Source organism: Polyodon spathula, chromosome 9 (genome assembly GCF_017654505.1).
Source record: "Polyodon spathula isolate WHYD16114869_AA chromosome 9, ASM1765450v1, whole genome shotgun sequence".
NCBI lineage: Eukaryota > Metazoa > Chordata > Actinopteri > Acipenseriformes > Polyodontidae > Polyodon > Polyodon spathula.
Window position 1 is genome coordinate 33,395,642 of NC_054542.1, and position 21,587 is coordinate 33,417,228.

Below are 21,587 nucleotides of genomic sequence, written 5' to 3' on the forward strand. Positions count from 1 at the left end.
CTCAGCACCAATACAACAGATGTAAGGTTCTTTAGACAAACTTCATGTTTACTTCAGTTTTCTGGCTGGTATCTGTCAAACCAGGTGGAAAAACTGCATGTGAATTTTAAAATGATGAAATCATGACACTGACTCAAGCACTTTATTAGTCCATTTGCAGCTACAGCAGGATGTGCACTTTGGAAGCAAAATGTAAATGCTGAATATGAAACCACCACTTCAATAAGACAGCCTTGAAATATGTGCTTACAATTTATATTTATAAGTGATGTGGTTTTCTTTCTGTTTTAGCAACAAGCTCTGGCTAAATAATGAGATAATGTAACAGGACAGAGGCAACTTCCCACAATTATGGTTTATATATATATATATATATATATATATATATATATATATATATATATATCACTGTATAAGTTTATATGCATATCTTATTTGTTTAGTAAAAGCACAGCAGTTTGAAGTGCTATGATCAGTAGCTTGGTAACATCCATTGCTTAGGTAAGGCTTTACTCCATATTGCTGCTCTCATTAATATTCAGCCCTCTGGAATGGGTTACCTCAGTACTGTAGGAGTAAAAATTCTCTTCATTTAAAATGTTGCAAATATTAAAACACTGAAACAAGTACAGTAATGCTTTGATTAAATCCAGCTAGTATGTTTAATAGTTGAAGGCAAACAGAATGGCACCCCCCCATTTTAAATTACGACCCTCCCCTTCTTGTCCCTTTACAAAAAAAGGATTAAAACAAAACAGAAGGAGAGTAGTAGACAATAACGAGGCTACTCTGCAAAACAGTTAACCCAGCTCCTTGTGGCAGCACTGCTTGAATTTGAAAGATGAATATGTTCATAAAAAAAAATAATAAAAAATAATTATACAATACACACAACAAGAACTAGTATGTAATTGCATGCCTTCAACTGAATTGGTGTGTAATGTGTTCAATATTTGTAATTAATTTGACTAGGGACTTTGGGTGGGGTTCATTATTCTGTGAAATGTTCTATGCAACTCCTGGTACCCCCTAGAGGAGGAAGTCGTGGTTGTAAATGGGGGAGGTCTGATGACCTAATAATTCCCCCCACCCCCCCCCCCCCCCCCAATCTGATCAAAAGCCAACAGGGAAAGACAACAGGGATTAATATCTAAAAGTTGTATATTAGAGGAGCAGAGGAACTGTGTAAAGCTATTAGTACTTTAGAATGTTAGGAACACACATAAAATCACCCTTGCTGGCTAAAAAGGAGGTTTGAAGAGGTTTTAATCTTGCAGACCTCTTCAAATTTGACTAACTGTGATAGCAGATGCATAATAAAAAAAAATGAAATGTATGTAATCTGCCAGGATGAATACCTTTTTTCTGTAATTGCATTCATAATGTATTTAAGAAACACTCCTTCTCCATAGCTACTGGAACGGCTGGTTCTCATTCTTCTAATACCTGACAATCAATTTTCACTTGCTCCAGATACTGGTGTTTATGACAATTATTGTACAACCCTAATTGATTCCCACTGAGCAGCCTTGCAGGAAGATCAATAGTGTTGCATAGCAACCACACAATTAACACCTCACTGTCTATTCCATCTCTGACACGAGAAAATGGGAAAGTCTATTTACTAGGCTAATTCTCAAATGTCTGGCAAAAACTATTACTTGTCACTTAAGCTGCAACACCATTCCAATTTTTAATCTGCTCTTTTACTGTAACTAGACTTGCATATCCATCACAATACATACGATTAAAATGGAAGAATCAAATGCAGGAGACTCCATTTTTTAAATTAGGTCCTGTGTAAAAACCTTACCTTTGTTCACTTTTTCAGCAAATACAATGTTGTGATTGTCATCACTCAATGTTTAGATTGCAGTGGGCGAGAGGGCTACATGACTGGGCCTGGTTGTGCTGCCACAGTAAGAAAGCAAGACTGAGTGGTAATGTCATACTGTACTGTATTTATATGTGCACTAATACTACCACGGACACTCTGCCTCATTTTAAACTCCAGGATTCCCTCAATTAGGCTCACACAAGTAAAATGTTATTCCTCATAGCGCTAAAATATTTGAATACAATGTGTGTTACTTGCACCAAGTAAAACAATTTATGTTGTTAACAACATATTCTATAGTACCTTTGTCTAATTTTAACCACTTACTACTACATGGCTCAAGACAAAAACATATAATTACTGTACATTAGGAACAAAATACATGATTTATGAATTTAAAAAATAAATAACTACAGACCATGGTTTATATTCTCCTACTCTATTAAATGGGTGGAATTTGGAAGTACCTGCGTGTATAAAAAGGGTCTTTGCTCAGCCCTGCCACTGACAAGCTCTCATTTTTAACTCTAGGGAGTCCCTCTATCAGATTGTCACTGGTAACATTTTATTCCTCTTGGGGAGCAAAAAAAAGTTAAAATCTGGATTTGTGGCCCAGACTATACAGTACAGTTCAAAGAAATGTCTGAAACCTGAAAACAGTCTCAATCAACAGCAGTGTATGTTTGAATATCAAAGGGTTACATTTTTGAATGCCCATAAAAAGGAAGATAATAAAATTTACTCCAAAAGAAAGATACTCTGCAGACTCAATTAATCAAAGCTATGCACTTGGAATTAGCAGGTAAAACAATGCCTTCACTACAAAAAGGGAACATTTCTTTTAAAAAGGGACATAGTAGAACCTGCTGCCACTTTTATTTTCCTTTAGATTTAGAGATTGGCGGCACTGTCACATTACTTACTTCAGAAATGCTTTTCCAGTGTTTACAAAACACCGCTGTGCATTTCTTCCAGGGAAGAAACAAACCCTCATTGTAAATTTTAAAATATTCCAGTTTCTCTCTGTACTTTCCAATTAAAATGTAGCTTGTGTTTGCAGTTATACTACTGAGCAAATAAGTTTACCATTTCCAATGCTCTAAATCTGAAAACTGCTCCCTACCATAACAAGATCGGAGACCTACAAAAAGTGCTATTAATGGGAACAACTCAGCAGGGTTTCTCGGTTTGAACAGATGGAATTGCAGCCTTATTATTATGGCATTAAAAACAGAAATAAAATTACTAAAAAGTTTTAACTTTACATTACAATTAATTTTTTTGCCCTCAGGTTGGGAAGGCGGTCCAGTTTTTTTTTTGTTTTTTTTTTTCAGTTTAGGAGCGCTGCATTGTCTTGCTTGGATTTTCTGGAGGACACCCAGTCTTTTGGGTAAAAACTAGGCCTCTGCACAAGCCGTCAGATTTTCCACTCGCAGAAGCAGAGGCCGAGAGAAACTGCCGTTTGGATAATGGCCCAGCTCTATTCCGAAAGAGGGGTGGAAATAAAAAATAAACATCCAATCAAAAAAATAAGACACCAGAAAATACAGACTACAAAGCCTCACCAGTTCACTAATAAATTGGCATAGAAATAAAATGTCTGAAATTATCTACAGTAAACTCATTTCAATGTTAGGTGGCCAGTTAATTATATATTCCACATATTTAGATTACATAAACGGTTCATTGGAAATTCACGACCCATTATATATTTGGGCTGTCAAATGATTAAAAAAAACTGAAAGGCGACAAATCTTGCAATTAAATATTTTGATCTTGGTTAATCTTGGTTTTAATCACATATTCATCCGATTTGTATTTTTATGACTGATTCTATAATAATAATAATAATAATAATAATAATAATAATAATAATAATAATAATAATAATAATAATGCCTTACATGGTCTTGGACCTTTTTATCTTCATGATCTGCTGACCCCATATGTCCCTGGTCATTCCCGGAGATAGGAAAATGCTAGCCTTCTGAAAGTTACTAAAATTTGTTTGAACTCTGTTGGAGCCAGGGCATTTAGTTACAATGTCCCTTGTCTTTGGAACTTGTTCCTTATTCATATCAGGAATGCTAGCACAATTGAATATTTTTAGTCCTGTTTGAAAATGTATTTGTTAGCATCTGTTTATTTCTAGCTGGATTATAAGGATTTTTTTTTATATTTCTTTTGTAAAAAACAAAAAACATGTTGTATTTCTGGATTAATACTGCTGCACCTTCTTTATAGCTTTATATTTATTTACACAGAATTATACAGAACAACTCTAGCATTTGCTGTTAAATTGTTTGATCCAACTGCTAAATCACAATAGTCAGTTTATTACACACCTTAATTCATTGCAAATTATACTGTATATTTTATCAGTTTCCTGAATTAATATATATATATATTATATATCTATATAATATATATATTATATATATATATATATAAATTATATATATCGTTCTCACTGTGTGTGTGTGTGAATTTTAATAATATGTACTGATATCATAAATACAACCGTTGCGTCATAAACAGTCCTGGACCATTATATATGACAGTCGTTAATTATATGGTTTTTACAAAAAATTTTTAGTGGCTATACATTTATATGTCCATGTGAAATATAATTCCACGACGAACAAATTACAAAATATTTATATTTTGTCTATATAGTATATAATATAATTATTGACGATGTCTACACATATTATTTCGTCAATGTCTACCAAATATTGGTAATAAGCATTAAAGGTTTATACGCCATAGACAGAATTCAGTTTTATAAAGGGGACAGTTTTTAACCACCTATTGTACTTTGGGATAAACGTAATTCCGCCTATGGCTATTCCATGGTTATGAACCATATATGCCTATTAACACTCTATAACATTGTTATGCATCTATTACATATTTATAAAACAGTAACAAGCAGCACCTTAATATACTGTTACCAATACATACATACATTATATTTATTTATTTATTTATTTATTTATTTAATGTGCCTGCAATAGGAGTCGAATTTCATGAATGAGATGACTATTCAGTATAAAACAGGCAATGCTATGTTCAGTATCATTGTTACATCGCATATCACGGCCTCAAATCAGCTGTGACAAAGAGACACTTATTGCAAAGTGGGAGGGTTTTTAGTTTACTTTTTCTGCACACACTTCCCCACCCCTCTGTTGCCAGGATAAGTCAGGAAGCAATCAGCGCTGTGCACAAACAAACTAGATTCTGATAAAAAGCACAGTGTATTAAAAAAGTAAAACGTTAAAAAAAATGAATCTCAAAATAAAATATGTGCGTTAAATTGCAACGTCTAAATGATTAATTAATTAGCCCTCGGGATTTACTATATATATTATATATACTATATTATATATATATATATTATATATATATATATATATAATTAAAACAACACACAATTTAGATGGTAAATCCTAGCTACACATCAATCGAGTGTAGTTGTCAACAAATTTTAAAATAGCTACTCCCAAATCAACTCCCCAAATCAAAAGGCAATTGAAAGCAAAATGATAACCAGTTAAACCATGATGAATACAGCACAGGAGAACAGATCCAGGAAATGACCACCTAAACAGTAAAAGCCCATTCACCAGACTGCACAGTCAAATTTGTTCTTAACTGGTTGTACACCATGTACTGTATTTGAGGATCCTGCCTCAAGCTCAGCTACCATTCATAATACATACTCCCTTCTTATATTAGAGTTATGGAAAGCTTGGACCCACTTCTAGCTAGATGTTGCAAAGGATGGTCATTATTAGAATCCATTCCATCGTAAGCTTCTACAGTAGCTTAGCAGCACTGCCAGAAGATGGGGGCAACTGACCATCCAGCAGATCCCCCAGTTACTGAATTTCACGACTGTCCAAACTACTGTTATGTGGTGCAACTGCTTGTGTGGTCCCCTTGCATGTTTTTCTTGTGGTAAGGTACATTTTTTAACTTCACATAAACCCCTTAGTACTATATAATATAATTTGATAATGTCAGAATGTTACCCAACACAATTAATATCGTACATGATCATACATCATGAAAAATTCTGCATCTTGGATTGCAACATTTATTGTTCATGTTTGTTATTCAATTGATTAAAAGGGAAAGATAGAGGAGAGACACAGCACCTACCCAAATACATTTACATATACCGTTTGTAAGCAGTGTTAATGTACACACGCACCACATATTTACAAAGACTACAGGCTTAAAAAAAAAAAAAGAAACAAAACAAACAGAACAGAAGCTTCCAAATATTTAATTGGATCACAGAGATCCACCCTGTTCAACATGCCTGACAGCTAACCCTAAAGCACAACACAAGTTCCTTTAATGGTTGGTTTAAAAGAGACCGATTGAAAAGGCAGAATATCCTGCGTAAACAAAGCCACTTTATTGTTGGTGAGTGTGAGCTGCACACCCATCAGTCCTGTACATTGCACAGATTGTGACAGGTGTTCCCAACGTAGGGTGTAACCTAACATACATAGTGAACACATCACACATGGGGGATTATAAAGTCAAAGGGCCACTGTGAACGTCTATGGAAGACACTTTTCTAATCAAACTGATGGATGTGATTCAAGAGTGAAAATACGCGATGCTGATTCTCCTAGAAAAGAAAGGTGTCCTTATGCTGACACCCTTTCTTCCCCATTCTTTTCTTTAAGCTTTTTTGGATCACTGTTAAGACTTGAGGGAATTCCAAGCACCAATGGAGATATAAGCATATCACTAGCTCTAAAAAATAAAATGTGCAAGACCGTCTTCTCTAGGAGATCAGAAACAGTACAATAAGAAAACCCTCTCATTCCTGGCTTGGTACTTTGCAGCACAGTTTCCAAATTAACCTAGAATCACATGCTTCTCCAAACCCTCTTTCTCCCTTGCCCATCCCCCATATACATCTGTTCATCAACACCTCTCATACAATGTAGCTTTCTCTATACAAACTACATGCAAGTCACTTCTTTCCCAATGCATTCAAAGAGGTTACCTTAATCTCCTAACCAAGCCTTTATATGTAATTATTTTTTATTCTTAAATCCAGCTGCAGTACCTGCCTACCTGACAACCCATTTAATTCACAAAGCTTCATATCAGTTGACAAAGCCCTTAACCATTTAATGTTCTGTTTGTGCTTTGAAAAAACAGCCAAATTATAGTCTCAATAAATTGGATAAGGCCTTTGATTAGAATACCGATTTGGTAATCACACCTTTAAAGACACCGATACCAAATTAGTAGGCAAGGATCCAACAAATAAATAAATATAATATTTTTTGGAAGCTTCTAATCTCATAACACCCATTACACAAATAATAACAACAACAACATTATTATTATTATACATAAATATCTTGCACCAGCTTTGTATAAAGTTATATACAAGGCTTAACAGTTCAAATTGTTAAGAAGGAAACGTCTTCTACTGACTGGTAAAGGATTTGAAAGGCAAAGTCTAATTTCCAAAATGGCAGAAGGCATCTGACGTCAATATGTAACTGACTGTAGACAGATATTTTTCACCCCATTAAAAAGGTTCTTTCTAGAAACGACGAGCCCCGTTGATTTTACACCCTATCCGAGACTGCAGCTGACACTACGTGTAATTTTGCTTTTAACCCATAGACCATACTTATAAGGTGCTGTTTTAATTGCCTGTGCTATCCAATTCTGTCAGTTTGTAATGAGATGGGCTGCAAATGCAAAGAAGCTTCCTTTAAAACACGTACTGAGGAATATTAAAAATAAAAAAGCACAGACATTAAGGTAGGTAACCCTTATTATTACTTCCAAAAAACAGTGACAAACTACTAAAATTGACTGATTTTATTTTAGAAATCAAGATGCCCATTATTTTAGTACTGAAAAAAAAAAAAATTGTTCAAAACAATATAAGATTTTTTTTTTTTTTAACACTTGTATTTTGTCAACATAGCAACAAAAACAAAAGCAGAAGTAGGAATCCATTATCCTATAAAAGCAAATGGTTATATGTATTATAATGCTGAAGTCTTTTTAAAAAGGGGAAGCACACACACACACACACACACACACACACAACCATGCAATTAACCATACATTTTAGTGAGCCTGCATAATTAATAAGATTCAACTGCAGGGATAGACTTAAAAGATTGACTTAATTCCTGCATTTTCTGTTTAAAAAAAAACAAAACACTCTCAATTTCAATGTCAACTTAAAACATGTTATGCTTTACACTGTGCTTCAAGGTATACAGTACACAAAACACAGCATGTCAACAATTACCAAGGCAGAATTCGTCCATATCCTGGAGTCTCCTCTGCTCGGTGATTGCGCTGCTTGTTCCAGGGCATTCTGCTCTGGCTCGTTCTTACATATATAGCCGCAGTTCCTCTCAATAACTGTGCGAAGGCCTTCAAAAAGAATAACACTGGCCGTGCAGCCCATCCCAGTAGCGTGCAGAATTCACACATCACCAGCTGCATACTCCTGCTCCTTCAGACTTGCTACCTACTGTCCAAGTTCCCCCGTTTAACCTCTTTATGTTGTGCTCCATACCCTGTTTTATCTCCCAAAACTTGTAATAGTACAGATGGGGGGTGGGGACAGCAGCAGTAACCTTCTTCAACTACTCAGCAATGCAGTCCCATTTAAGATGAAACACAGCACATCCCCAGGCAGTGCAAAGGTATCAGAAAAGCATCCATGCAAAGGAAACAGCTGCATTAACTGCCGAAATTACAGCAGAAAGGGATTGCGCTATTTCCATGCAATACTGCACAAAGGTTTCTCTGTAAGCCAAATCACCCTTCTGCACGTTTACTCAGCCTGCTTCACAGTGCCTCTGGTGAGTCTGGTGCCCCAGATTAAAGGATGCTGTGAATGATGCTGCTGCTGCTTCAACTACTGCACATGATCACACTGCCAATCCCTGAAGCTGCAGTTGCTGACGCTCATCCCAGTAACACTCTCTTTCTCTTTCTTTTTTCTCTCTCTCTCTCTCTCTCTCTCTCTCTCTCTCTGATGGCTCCTTTCCTAAATGAAAGCATATGCTCCCATCTCTTTCCTTGACTCAAATCTGCAAGCGATTTACTATTTTACTTTCCACTAGGGAACACACAAAAAGACAGTAGGGGGAGGGGGAGGTGGCGGTGATGAAGAAATATTGACTTGTAAATGAGAAGGCTGCTTTGGCCTCTGCTGCTCCTATAGAAACCTTTCAGTGTCAAGTACTGGCCTTCAAGAACCAGCGGAACTGAATATATAGAAGTGAGAATCAAATGATGATGCTCAGATACCACTGGAGGGGCACCCAAATCTCCTCCTTTCCTGACAATGTCAAATTTCCCTCCCACATTATTTACCCGAGGCCTTCAAGGGTCAAAATACCTTTAAAAATGTAAAACGGTGAATATTAAACTGCAAAGACTCTTGCTGAGTCTATAAAATTGCATCCTGAAATAATTGCACTGCTTCGATCTGAAATACCTACAGTCTCCACCTGTACTACTGGTTTGTGGGAGACAACAATGTTTGATTTTCTTTTTCAGAAAGGGGCATGTTTATACAAACCTATTCTAACAGCCATTTAAGAATTCTACTAAAGTCCTAACATACACCAGAACTACAGGACACAAGCCGTAAGCTTTAATAAATGAACAAAATCTTCTGAATTAAGTGAGAATGAAGTTCAGATCATATTGAGACTAAAGGCCAGATACCAATACACCATTCCCCCTCCACAAGCAGTCTGTACGCATTTCCTGCAGGTGCATTGCGTTTAGGTCACACTATACGGAGGATTTGTCGGGGGTCGCTATCTTGTCAACATGAACCAACCTGCCCCGGAAATCTTTATAGGAACTGTTTGTCATGTAAAAGACTTAATACCCAGCTCTTCCAAAGAGGATTTTACATTGGATCCCAAAATCTGTGGGATGCGACCAAAGTACTTGTATACATTACTTCAGCTCTATCATATCCAGTTAATAGGCCATGTGAGTTTCCAGTTCAGTGCTTGTTTAATCCATTGGTTGAGAGTGAAGTTTTGAGTCTCCTGGGTCCTTAGTCCTTTCTGAAAATGATATTTACCAGTATTTTAAATGGTGTGGATGCAAGGCCTCATACCAATTAAATGGATGTATTGCACATATTGAAATGCTTCACTTTACCTTTTCTCCATATGCCTTTTAGAAAACATCAAATCATACCATTCAGAGGTCTCATACATATTCAGTAAGATCCAACAGTGCTCCAGATTGCAACATGAAATGAAGGGGCAAAATGCTGTGATGAACATTTATGCTCGATTGATCTTATTATTGTAAAACAAACAAAAGATTTTCCCCATTTACCTTTCAAGAGATGCAAAATAGCAGAAGCCCACTGGATCAAAAACAGGCCTGAAGTGTCCTTGACAGAAAGGGCACAATGAGGGGTCTTCGACAGAATAAAAGTTCTCCACACAGAACCTGTCACTTACTTGTTTTAAAACAGTGAAGAAAAAAAACCTGAACCGAGATGGCGAGTGCAGTAATAAGAGCTCTTCAAGCTGAATGCACTGATCCTAGACAGGAGCAAGGGACTCTGTGGGCATTTTAATTATCTTCCTTGATTGTGGGGAGCACTAAAACTCTACTAACTAAACACTAAAAAGGGAAGATTATCTCCCCCCACACACCACACTTCAGTGGTCCGCACCTGTGGCCCTCTAGTATACAGTATATCATTTTATTTATTTATTTTACTTCCTTCCCAGTGAAGGGAAGACCTGTATGGTATGAGCATAAACACACTACAGGATTGCACTCAATGAAGCAAAGAAAGAATGTGTGGGCAGGTCTACTTTTCTTTCTATTTTAGCCAGCAAAACCATGGAGGAAGGGGGCTATAGAGGATCTATAGTAGCAATGAGCCAAATTTATTATCTAAAAGAGAACAAACAAAAACATGTTTGGGCTTAATCCTCAGTAGGACACACATTGCAAAGGTCACTCAACGCTCCGCGTCAAACAGATAGTGTTAGCCCTGTACTCCGAAACCTTGTTTCCTTATTACTGTTGGGGATGGTACTCTGAGATTCGTTCAGCCTTTAAAAAAGACTAGCAACTGGTATTCAGAGGGATTCTGCGCCTTTAAATAACACAGACAAGTAGGTTATGTTTTGGACATTTCTCCTCAGTTTGCAATATTGGAAAGTAAAGGAAAATGGTAAGTATTATGTGCCCTTCAGTCAGGTCACTGTGCAAAGCCAAACAAAGCCCCTCTTCACACACTTAATGTCTGTGTGTGACAACCTTCACAGACATGAGAGGGTAGAATTTTTCTATCATAGTATGAAAAAAACATTTTTGTTTAATAAACTTTTGAGCAAGAGTGTGATCGGTCTTTGTGTTTTAGTGGGGGACTGACGGAATGTAAAGATCCCTTTCCTAATATCAGTCCATCTAAAATCAGTAACAGCACTGTTGGAGGTCTGTGGCTTTGCACTATGTCAACTTCAGAGGACATAGGAATGTGCCAAGCATACAGCTCCTCCCTGTGCATCACTTAATTGAGCAACACAGGGTGAATTGTGTCAAGAGACTAAAAGTACTAGCTGCTTGTTTTTTTTTTTTTTTTCCCTTAGCAAAATATACAAATTAGTTAACAAAAAAAAACAGGGATTGGACACATTTGTACTTACATAAGACTGTCAGCAAGTGAAATGCAAACTTACATACAGTTCCGATAAATAGCAGGATACATACTAAACTCAGTGAAATGGTCTCCTCCACAGTAAGGAGAATGTGCCATTAACTAAAAATCAAAAATCTTAAAAGGGAGGTCACAAAAGCTTCTCAATATAACAAAGCACCCCTATACCACTCTAATGTATGGTCAGCTCTTTATCTTTCACAAACAACCTGCTGAGTTTTAAAAGTGGTTACAAGGCAGCTAGACATGGGTCAATTCTGGCAAAAATACAAAACTAACAGTAGGAACAGCACATAAACAAAACTGGTACACGCTGGTAATCTCAGTTCCATACGTGTTTGTGCAGCCATTTCCTTAACTACTCAAAAAAAAATGTGTTTACCACTGGCATCACAACCTTTACTTTGGATTTTGTATAGACTTGACAGAATAAACACCACATATTTTACCAAAAAAAAAAAGAAAGAAAAGTGCATACTCTCTGGAACAGGGCATAGTGATTCAGAACAGAACAGCAGACACACAGAACAAAAATCATATCTAGCCAGCTTACTTTCCACCGATACAGATCAAAGTCTCGAGATTATATACATATATATATATATATATACAGATCAAAGTCTCGAGATATATACATATATATATATATATATACACACACACACACACACACACACACACACACACACACATATACACAGATCAAAGTCTCTAGATCGATAGATAGATATCACACACACACACACAGAGTGCTCCCTTGCTATAAGGCTCTCGGTTATAACGCGCCTCATGTCCCCCAATTCCCAATGCTAGTGATTCATGTAATATTTCTACAATAAATAAACAACTAGTCCGGCTAACTTCCGTTTCTGTCTCTCCCTTTTGATACAGTATCTGAACTGAAGAAAAGCTGTGCTGGCACTTTATAACACAGACATCTTATTCAGCATTTGTTTTATAACAAAATAAATATTAGGCCTATTATGTGGTTATCTTTCCTAATGGATTTACTTTTTTGCTGCGGGAGAGACGCTTCAGCCCTGCTCCGGCAGCCAAACTTGGGGCGAGCCCATTCTCTTTTCCTGCTTTACAGAGGGAGTTATTTTATTTTGTATTTTAGTCAGATGTGTGGTTATGTGTCCTGCGGCACCCCCCAGCCCCTCCCGTTTATAACGCTCTTCGGTTATAACACTTATATTCTGTGTCCCCTGAGACCCGCTTTATAGTGAGGGAGCACTGTATATATTTGGAAACGCCAGTATTTTACCCTATTTTTCTCCCCAATTTGAAATTTCCAATTTATAAGCCTGGCTCATCGCTGCAATCCCCACGCTGACCTTGGGAGAGACGAAGAACAACACACGCGTCCTCCAAAATGTGTGCCATCAGCCATCTGTTTCTTTTCACTCTGTAGTCCTGTCATGCAGCTACCTCAGAGCTACAGCGTTGGAGGACCACACAGCTCTAGGCCACTTGCAGGCAGGCCTGCAGGCGCCCGGCCAGTCTACAGGAGTCACTGGTGCGTGGTGAGCAGAGGACACCCTGGCCGACCTAAGCCCTCCCCACTCTGGGAGGCGCTCGGCCAATTGTGCGCCACCCCCATGGAAACTCCCATTCATGGCCGGAAGTGGAATAGCCTGGACTCGAAACGGCAACATCCAGGCTATAGGGCGCTGTGGCAGAGCAAAGCTCTGCCCTTTTTAAATTGCCAAGGATGGGGTTAATTTCCCCTACCTGCCTGGGTTTATTATGTTCAGGTGGCTGGGGTTGATTAGTTGATTAGGTTAATTAACGATCAATCAGCTAATCAACCCCAGCCACCTGAACATAATAAACCCAGGCAGGTAGGGGAAATTAACCCCATCCTTGCCAATTTAAAAAAGGCAGAGCTTTGCTCTACCACAGGCGCATATCCTGCAATCTATGAGGAGTGCCTTCAGCTGATACACCACTCGGGAGCCCCTACTCAGCTCTCTTGTTTTAATCAGCTTGAGACAGAGATCTGCAGTACAGAAACCAGGCATGGAAACATCTGACATTCAAAATAAACAATGTTGAAAATCATTACGCATAATCTAAAGGGCTACTACTGAATCACTATGGTAAATCAAAGAGTTGTCAATCTTGTCTTCTGTACACTTCTAAACTGTGTTTTCACAGTTTGAAAAGCAGCATTACTGCAGCAGTCTGTGATTATTTTCAGAAGGTGTTTCTAAGTAGATGATTGTGATCATGATAATCTCAAATTTTGGTACAAAGTGGCTGCCCCGCATGGCTGACAGCTGGCAGTATTGTGATAGCACTGGTATTAAAACAGAAAAAAGGAGTGAGAGATTGCTCCAATAATGTAAGGCTAGTTAATTTTACACTGCAGAAAACAGGTGAAAAATGTGGATTTTGGCATGTGAAACGGAGCGATTTGGTGCAATTTTAAACTGCAGAAACTGTACAATAAATTACTAAAGCTCTCATAATACAACATGCAAGTTTTCTCAATTAAGAAATATTAAATTTGTTTTTAAACTAGGAATCTAACTAATCTTTTAAATGCAATGCAATGCGACAGAACTGCTACGCTTGTCAGTATTTCCACTTGTGAGGATCCATTGCAAAGAGGAGGGGTTTCAGATACAATGGAAAAAGTTGACACCATGTAAACATCCACTTACCCAAAACATAAAGGTCAATGCAATGTGAACCCAGGGGACGATCCTTCAGAAGTGCCCATTTCCTTGCATTTTATTATGCATTTCACAGTATATTCCTGCGTTTCTATAATACCCCTGACCTTTATGGAGCGCAATGTTGTATAACAATAAAAAAAAAACTTAATAACCATTTCTCATTATTCTTTTCATTTTGCAATCATTTCTTCAGGCGACGATAAAAGCCGTTGAATATGGTGAAGTGCAAACCGGTTTGATTTGCATAGATCTCAAATCACACCCCATTCGTCGTCATCATCCCCAACATCAGTAATTTTGGGTGTTGAAATGTCATTTGCATGAATGTTTTTTAAGGAAAATAAAGTACGTTGTGAAATTTTATTTCCTGGTGCTTTCATCTAAATTGAACCACTGAACACAATTAGAACATATACATATATACATACATATATATATATATATATATATATATATATATATATATATACACACACACATATATATATATATATATATATATATATATATATATATATATATATATATATATATATATATATACACACACACACACATACATACACACATACATACATACATACATACATGCATATATATATATATAAAAACTTTGCAGATCTTAGCCAACATTAAATATGCTTATTTTTTCCTTCAGTACTTTAACAAAATGCTATACAGCCTATCTGGCTTATAATGCAGGCTCCTGAAGTGGGGCCAGGAATTCATTTTAAGGACCTCACAATTCCCCAACCCCCAGCATAATAACAATGGCCATTAATAAAAAAATATTTCTGAGCTCATGTTATTCTATAAAACAAAGGCAACTGAACAGCAGCCAAAGATGACGTCTTGTTTTATTTCTTATCCCAGTTATATTTCAGCTGTGCATCAGAGAGATAAATGTACAGCCAAGAATTGAGCCAGTTTGTTGCTAGGGATGAAACAGACATTTTAAAAAATAAAACTACATTAGAGTAGATGCCCTTCATCTTTGAAGTGTCTGCTCGCCAGTTTATTCAGTAGCCATTGCAACTGTAAACGCCGGGTTCTGTGGCATGGTATACACCTCTGGAAAGGTTTGCAGTACAATAATACATTACAGTACATGGCTACTGCTTAAAAGGAAACCGGGTATCCATGCCTACTGTACACAGAGAAGCACATACTGTATTTGCCAAACTAACAGTGAAAAAACTCTCCCTGTTACTGTAAGCGATTGAGATTCATTCATTACTTCTGCAGCCTGGAGTGAGACCTTTGGAAACCCAGGGTCAAAGTGACAGTTCATTAAAACAGAGTTAAACCATGTGATTTCACAGCTGCTACAGAGGAGCAGACAGACTGGGATTGCAACCAGAGACACACACACACACACAAAAAAAACATATTCCTTTCAAATAAAAAAAAACATCAAATCCCACATCTCATATAGCGGCAAGAGTCTTGCACATTACATAGCGACCTGTCCAGTGAGGTCACGCAGTGTGCATGTTTCAGGGCTAGTGCTCAGGTGTCACTTTTTATAAAATGTTTAACCCACTTTAATTTCTGAAAATATTTAACCAGGATGGCCCGACCTAGATGATGCATGCCATTTTTAGTGTGGTCCAGGTGGAAGCCTTCCCAATCCATCTGGGCAAGACTGAAGTGCAATGATTGGTAACATCTGTAAAAACACAAAATAAATCCTGATACCTTCCACAAACAGTGATTCAAAGTAAACTTTTTAAAAAGATATCTTGCTGAGAAACTGTACAGGTCTATCGTGCAGTTACAGTAAAGGCCCCTATGAATCAGAAATATAGTAGAAAAAGTCAAAACTGGGTCAAAAATGTGGTGATAAAACAGCAAGGGGAGCCAATCTATTGAGCAGGTGGAGGCAGGGCCTTGGTACCTCAGACACCAGCATCATGTCGGGCAGTGGGTCAGGGGCACAGGGGCACAGGAAAGTCAAATTAAAAGCAGACGGTCAAAGCCACACTGGGTAATCTACTGCACATCAGGCTCTAGACCAAGCTGAGCATCTCTGAATTTAAAAGGAGCATCTCTGCAAACTCGTGACGTGGTGGAATCTCTGCTGTGTACTGCAGTGCGAGGACAGGTGGCAGGCAAATCCAAGCAGGATAATAGAGTGATTAAGCAGGACAGCACATACTGCACCAAGCTTACACAGTAGATTCCCACACCACGGTAAAGTAGCAGCCAAGAACAGACTAGTATCCCTAGGAATGCAGTCGGTGCAAAACAATATGCTGGTAATATAAATTTAAGGAAAAAGTCTCTCATTAAATTCCTGAATCTGTTGAATTAATTAATGTATAAAAGAGACAGTTACAGTAGAATATGTTTCTACCACCCAACAACATTAACTTAGTTGCAACCATTAGCTTCTGGTGGAATAACGCTTCATACTATATTGCTCAGTTAAACCGATTATTTAAACTTACAGACATTTATACTGTTGTTAGAATGCAAAAAAGAACATGCAAGAATCTCTGAACCTGTCTGCCACTTTCTAGAATTGTGACAACCTGACTGGGTTTTATATGTCAGTCCCTTTTCCATTCGCGATGCCCTCTGTCTATGCAGCAAAAGCAGATCCCAGGCAGGATCTCAAATCCCAGCTGACTTCCCCCTATAGCAAGCAGTCTTACGATCATGCCAAGGAGAGAGTATAGCTAATCAGTATTTACAGTAAACCTACAACCTTCTGGCCCACACTTTCCAGCGATTAACCTCCTACCGGCTTGCATTAATAAAACTGTGTGAATGTGCTTCAATGTCTGCGCATTGCTAGGATACACACTTTAGGCCTCTACATTCGCGTTGGATATACCCTGGATAAAGTTCACTGGTGGGTCTATGCATCTTTTTGCACTAAAACGTGACAAGAACACAGCATATACCCTTTATGTTATGCATAATCATTTCAGAAGAATGCCAATATTAATCCTAAAGATTACCTTATTTTGTTTCCAAGTATGTTGTGTTTGGATTATATGGCAATAACACATAAAAAGAAGCAGAGTTTAGTTCTGCAGTTAAACTAGTCAGGATTTGTGAGATTAATTAAAATGTTTTGCTTTGACTAAAATGGCAATGCATTATTGTGGATAAATGTCGAATAAGAATAAATAATCGAATAAGAAATTAGGTTGCCGATTGCACCACTATCAAATGGTATTACACATGGGTGTCGTGGCAAGAAGCAAACCCACAATGATTCTAGTTGTCGTGATCATTATGACAAGGCTTCTTTATAGTTCTGTGGGTTTTTTTAAACTGAGCACTCAACGAACAATACTTGGTCTTTCTTGATTGACGACGAGTTCCCCACCAAGGCTCCCTGGAAACACGTGCTTGTTTCAACACACTAAATGAAGTAGGATTATTCTCCAGACACAGTACAGCTATTATTTACTTTGAACCCCAACCAGAGTCATGACATGTAGAACAGAAAAACAAGATATACACAATGTGATTAATTGAAAAAGCAACAACAAAACCAAACTTGAAATATAGTTTACGTTGCTGGAAATCGGCTCCTGTTTTTTTTTTTTTTTTTCTTGTGTTTATGTAGCAAGTTTAGACATACAAAAATGTGTCAGAGACCAAGGAATTGCCAGATCTGGGCAGTTTTCCAGGAATGAATGATGTTGTTCCCAAGGATAACTGCTTCTACGTGGACAAAGTGCCCCCAGGTTTACACAAAGACACCATAAATATTTTACAATTCACCTGTTTAATCACAGTGCCCTCTAGTGGAGACAAAATGTAAAAATAACTATCCAAGAGTCAGTCATTCTCCGGCAGTGTTAGGAATACTGTACAAAAGCATTCCAAGATGTTTCTAAGAAGATTCTCAAGTTACCCACTATGGCGGTACAGTAAATGCAACCCTCCGAGGTAGGCTTTCACAATACCTGCGGCAAGTAAGTATCTTCTCTTTTCAGCTTAAACTACGAAGACATTAATTAAAATAGATAAATGAATAACAAAAGAAATAAAGCTAAATTACTTGAATTGAAAATGTGTGTGTTGGCAATAACCTGAAACTTGGCAGCACAGTTCTACATTTGTATACAGTACATTACCTCAGGGTTTCGTTACACCCGTCTGGGATCTAAAATGTATTTATTTTTAACCCCTTCCTAGAAAAGTATACCCCCCCCCCCCCCAAAATATAAATTCTATTATATAACAAATTTTATATATATATATATATATATATATATATATATATATATATACACACACACACACACACACACACACACACACACACACACACACACACACACACACACATATATATATATATATAAAATTTAGTTTTATAAAATATGAATGCCTTTTACATGTGTAACAAAGGAACACTAATCACATAATGTGATTATAAAAAAGTGTGAAACAAACCAAGGTCACACAAGATAAACAATAAATCTTTTTAAAGCCACTTTAAGAACACTAGCTATAATTTACTTGAATGTTATGAAATGAGCACATTCAGAGGCAAGCCACAGTCCTGGATTTTTATTTACAACTGAAGGAAGTTCCATCACGAATGAATGAATGTTCATGTTTTGTAACCCACAGGTTAGTTCACCCTTATTTTTAAACAAGGCCATGTGTTTGCGATAAAGGGCTGTGCTAGGGTGACCAGGTGACTATGGTTGTCAGGTGGCACAAATGGGACTCAGAACTGAAGAGCTGCAGGTATTTTATTTTATAAATAAAATATGATAAACAAAAACACAGCTCACAGAACCAAAATAAAAAGGTTAAACAAAACAACCATGCACTACAAATACTAACCAGAAATATCTCACCCAAGACTTTACCGTCACAGTGAGTTTCAATATGAACAGAGGAACGCCTCTCTCTCTCTCTCCTTGCAGCTCAGACATCTCCCTCAGTGGAGCTTCAGGTTCTCTTTTTATAGCATGTGGCTGTTCCCAATAAGCACCAATTATCCCATTTGGGAGCAGCCTCATTCTGATGTTTTTTGCAGGGCCAGGAATTAACCCCATCCCTGCCAACAATTACCAAAACACACAAACACTCACACTTTAACAGGCAAGGCTCTTGCTCTGCCACAAAGGCAAACAGCGGATATGACAATATCCCTCAATTTGCCCAGAGGCTGTTAAGCACAAAAACGGTATGAAGAACCAAATACTATTATAATTGTATTATGTAATACAAGAAACAACCATAAATAATAAGTACATCTACTTTCTCCAACAGAAGGGACAAGATCAACTCTTTCACATGGCACACATTTGCATTGCCAAAGGTCAGCGTAATGTATGTAAATATTCAAAGAAGTTGCTTATGAGATTACAACTGGAGAAGATAATCAACATCATCCACTGGAAAGAACTAAAATCCTGCAGGACTGGTTTTTGGCTGAGCTGCCCAGACAAGCTTTCAGCCCAGCGCATGCCTCAAAACAACTGAGACTTTGTCATTTTTTTTATTTATTTATTTTTTTTACTGGAGGCTTGTCACTACAAAATGGACTCCTCCTTTCAGATAAAGTTGAAAAAAGTATTACTCAAAACAGTTTTTATCTATGGCAAAGAAATCCAAAAAAGAACGGATTACAAAAAAAAAAAAAAAATGAATAAGAAATCATTTTAAAAATTAAAATGTGTTTTAATCTATTTTAAAAACAATATGTGGTTCATCCAGATTAGTGAACATGACAACGTGTTACTGCTACACAGGAAAGTACAGCAGAGAAGGCAAGCAAGCAGACCACGTCTATGGTTTAATCCCAGGCTTAGGCACTTTCACCTCTTTCTTGTTTATGAGGTGTACTTACTGTAATTAAAAGTTGGCATTAGACCACTACAGACAGATAACTCCCAGTGGTGCAGAAAGCTTGTTCTGAAGCTGGAAATATCTGGGAAACAGCCAAAACTACACACAGTCAGCATCAAAGCCAAATGAAAGAAGAAAAAACACCAATGCAAGCAGTTCTCATTCCTGTAGGTGAACATTAACACAGCAGGGTTTGTCTCGAGGATTTTTTTGAGGTAAAACTACAGTACTCAAGTAGCAATGTTTACTGTTATTGTTTTTTTCTCAGAATGTTGAATTCTGTGAATTTAAGAACTTTCACTGCAAACAAATGTTATGTGTGAATTGCCCATTTAGAGTGACTGAAGGGATGGGGCCAATTTCACTTTCCAAGGGAAATGACCCAGGAAGTGCATGACAATCTAAGAGCATGTCTTGCAAACCAGTGATTTCTTTAACCTAGTGTAATACCAGACATCATGTTTTAAACAAATATGTATCATACATGTTTGCACATCTGAGACCTGTATAGTGAACCGACTTGCTTGGTGGGGAAATTACTTTAAAGCCGTTTACCATTCATACATACCGGTTGTTTTCATTTAATAATTTAAATATAATTGAGTAAAGCGCACCCAGACAAAATACATTTCACAAAAGGTTTTTTGAAGTACATTTACAAACAGAACTGAGTAAAAGCAAGGTCCAAATCTTCCCTGAGACTATCTGAAATCTTAACAAAAATGTTGGTACAGAAGCTACTGTACGAAACTTCAATTCTCACGACAACTAACTAGAACCGGCCTGTGCATCTTGATCTCTTGGGTAGATTACAGCCTTTGCATCAAATTACATTTTTGCACACAGAGAAAGTATTTAAAAGCATGTTGCCTTGTACTAAAAAACTGAAGCTGGGGCATTTTCAGTTGTATGCACAGTATGTATGAACAATTAGGGCTCTCAGTGTGATGTCAGGGCCTGCTGTGTTGCAGAATTAATATGCAATATGAAATCACAGCAAAATGTATGTCATTTTAAAAGCTATTTCAGTCTATTCAAAGCGCACAACCAACAACCACCCAAGCACAGTTAACTCACCAAGCAAATCCTACCTACTGTAGCTGATCCAATTGTATTGAACAGCTGCTACTTACTTCCACCACAAATTCTTCATCAACAGTACTTTAAGTAAAAGGAAAAGAACACTGGTTTATGTTGTCCCCCAAAGAAACAAAAATGCCAGCAGTAAAATGTCAATAACTTGCAGTTATTCGATATGTATTTCAGGCTTCTTAGTGAAGCAGTAAGATCTAAACCACAAACAAACATTCTCAAAACAATGACATTGTGCCCTATCGTATTAGATTCTAGCTTTGGAAAATGTGCTTTAACCAACCTCCTCTCATTCCCAGAATTTTTATTGTATAGCTTGCACGGATGGATGCCTCAATTATTCAAATTAACCCCATCAACTGCAACTGGATATTAGATGAAATCATTTACACAGACATTGAGTGTATAGCAGGTGAAAACAGCC

At 37.3% G+C, this 21,587-nt stretch overlaps 1 protein-coding gene across 1 annotated transcript in view; it reads right to left on the minus strand.

The window, feature by feature from the left end:
* The window catches only part of LOC121321074 (dedicator of cytokinesis protein 9-like), a 107,900-nt gene extending 99,072 nt beyond the window's left edge, over positions 1–8,828 (minus strand). Inside the window, exon 1 of the mRNA XM_041259983.1 lies at positions 8,148–8,828. Within this exon, the coding sequence (XP_041115917.1) occupies positions 8,148–8,309 (162 nt within the window). The 5' untranslated portion in view covers positions 8,310–8,828. The remainder of the gene's footprint in view (positions 1–8,147) is intronic.
* Between the last annotated feature and the right edge of the window lie 12,759 nt (positions 8,829–21,587).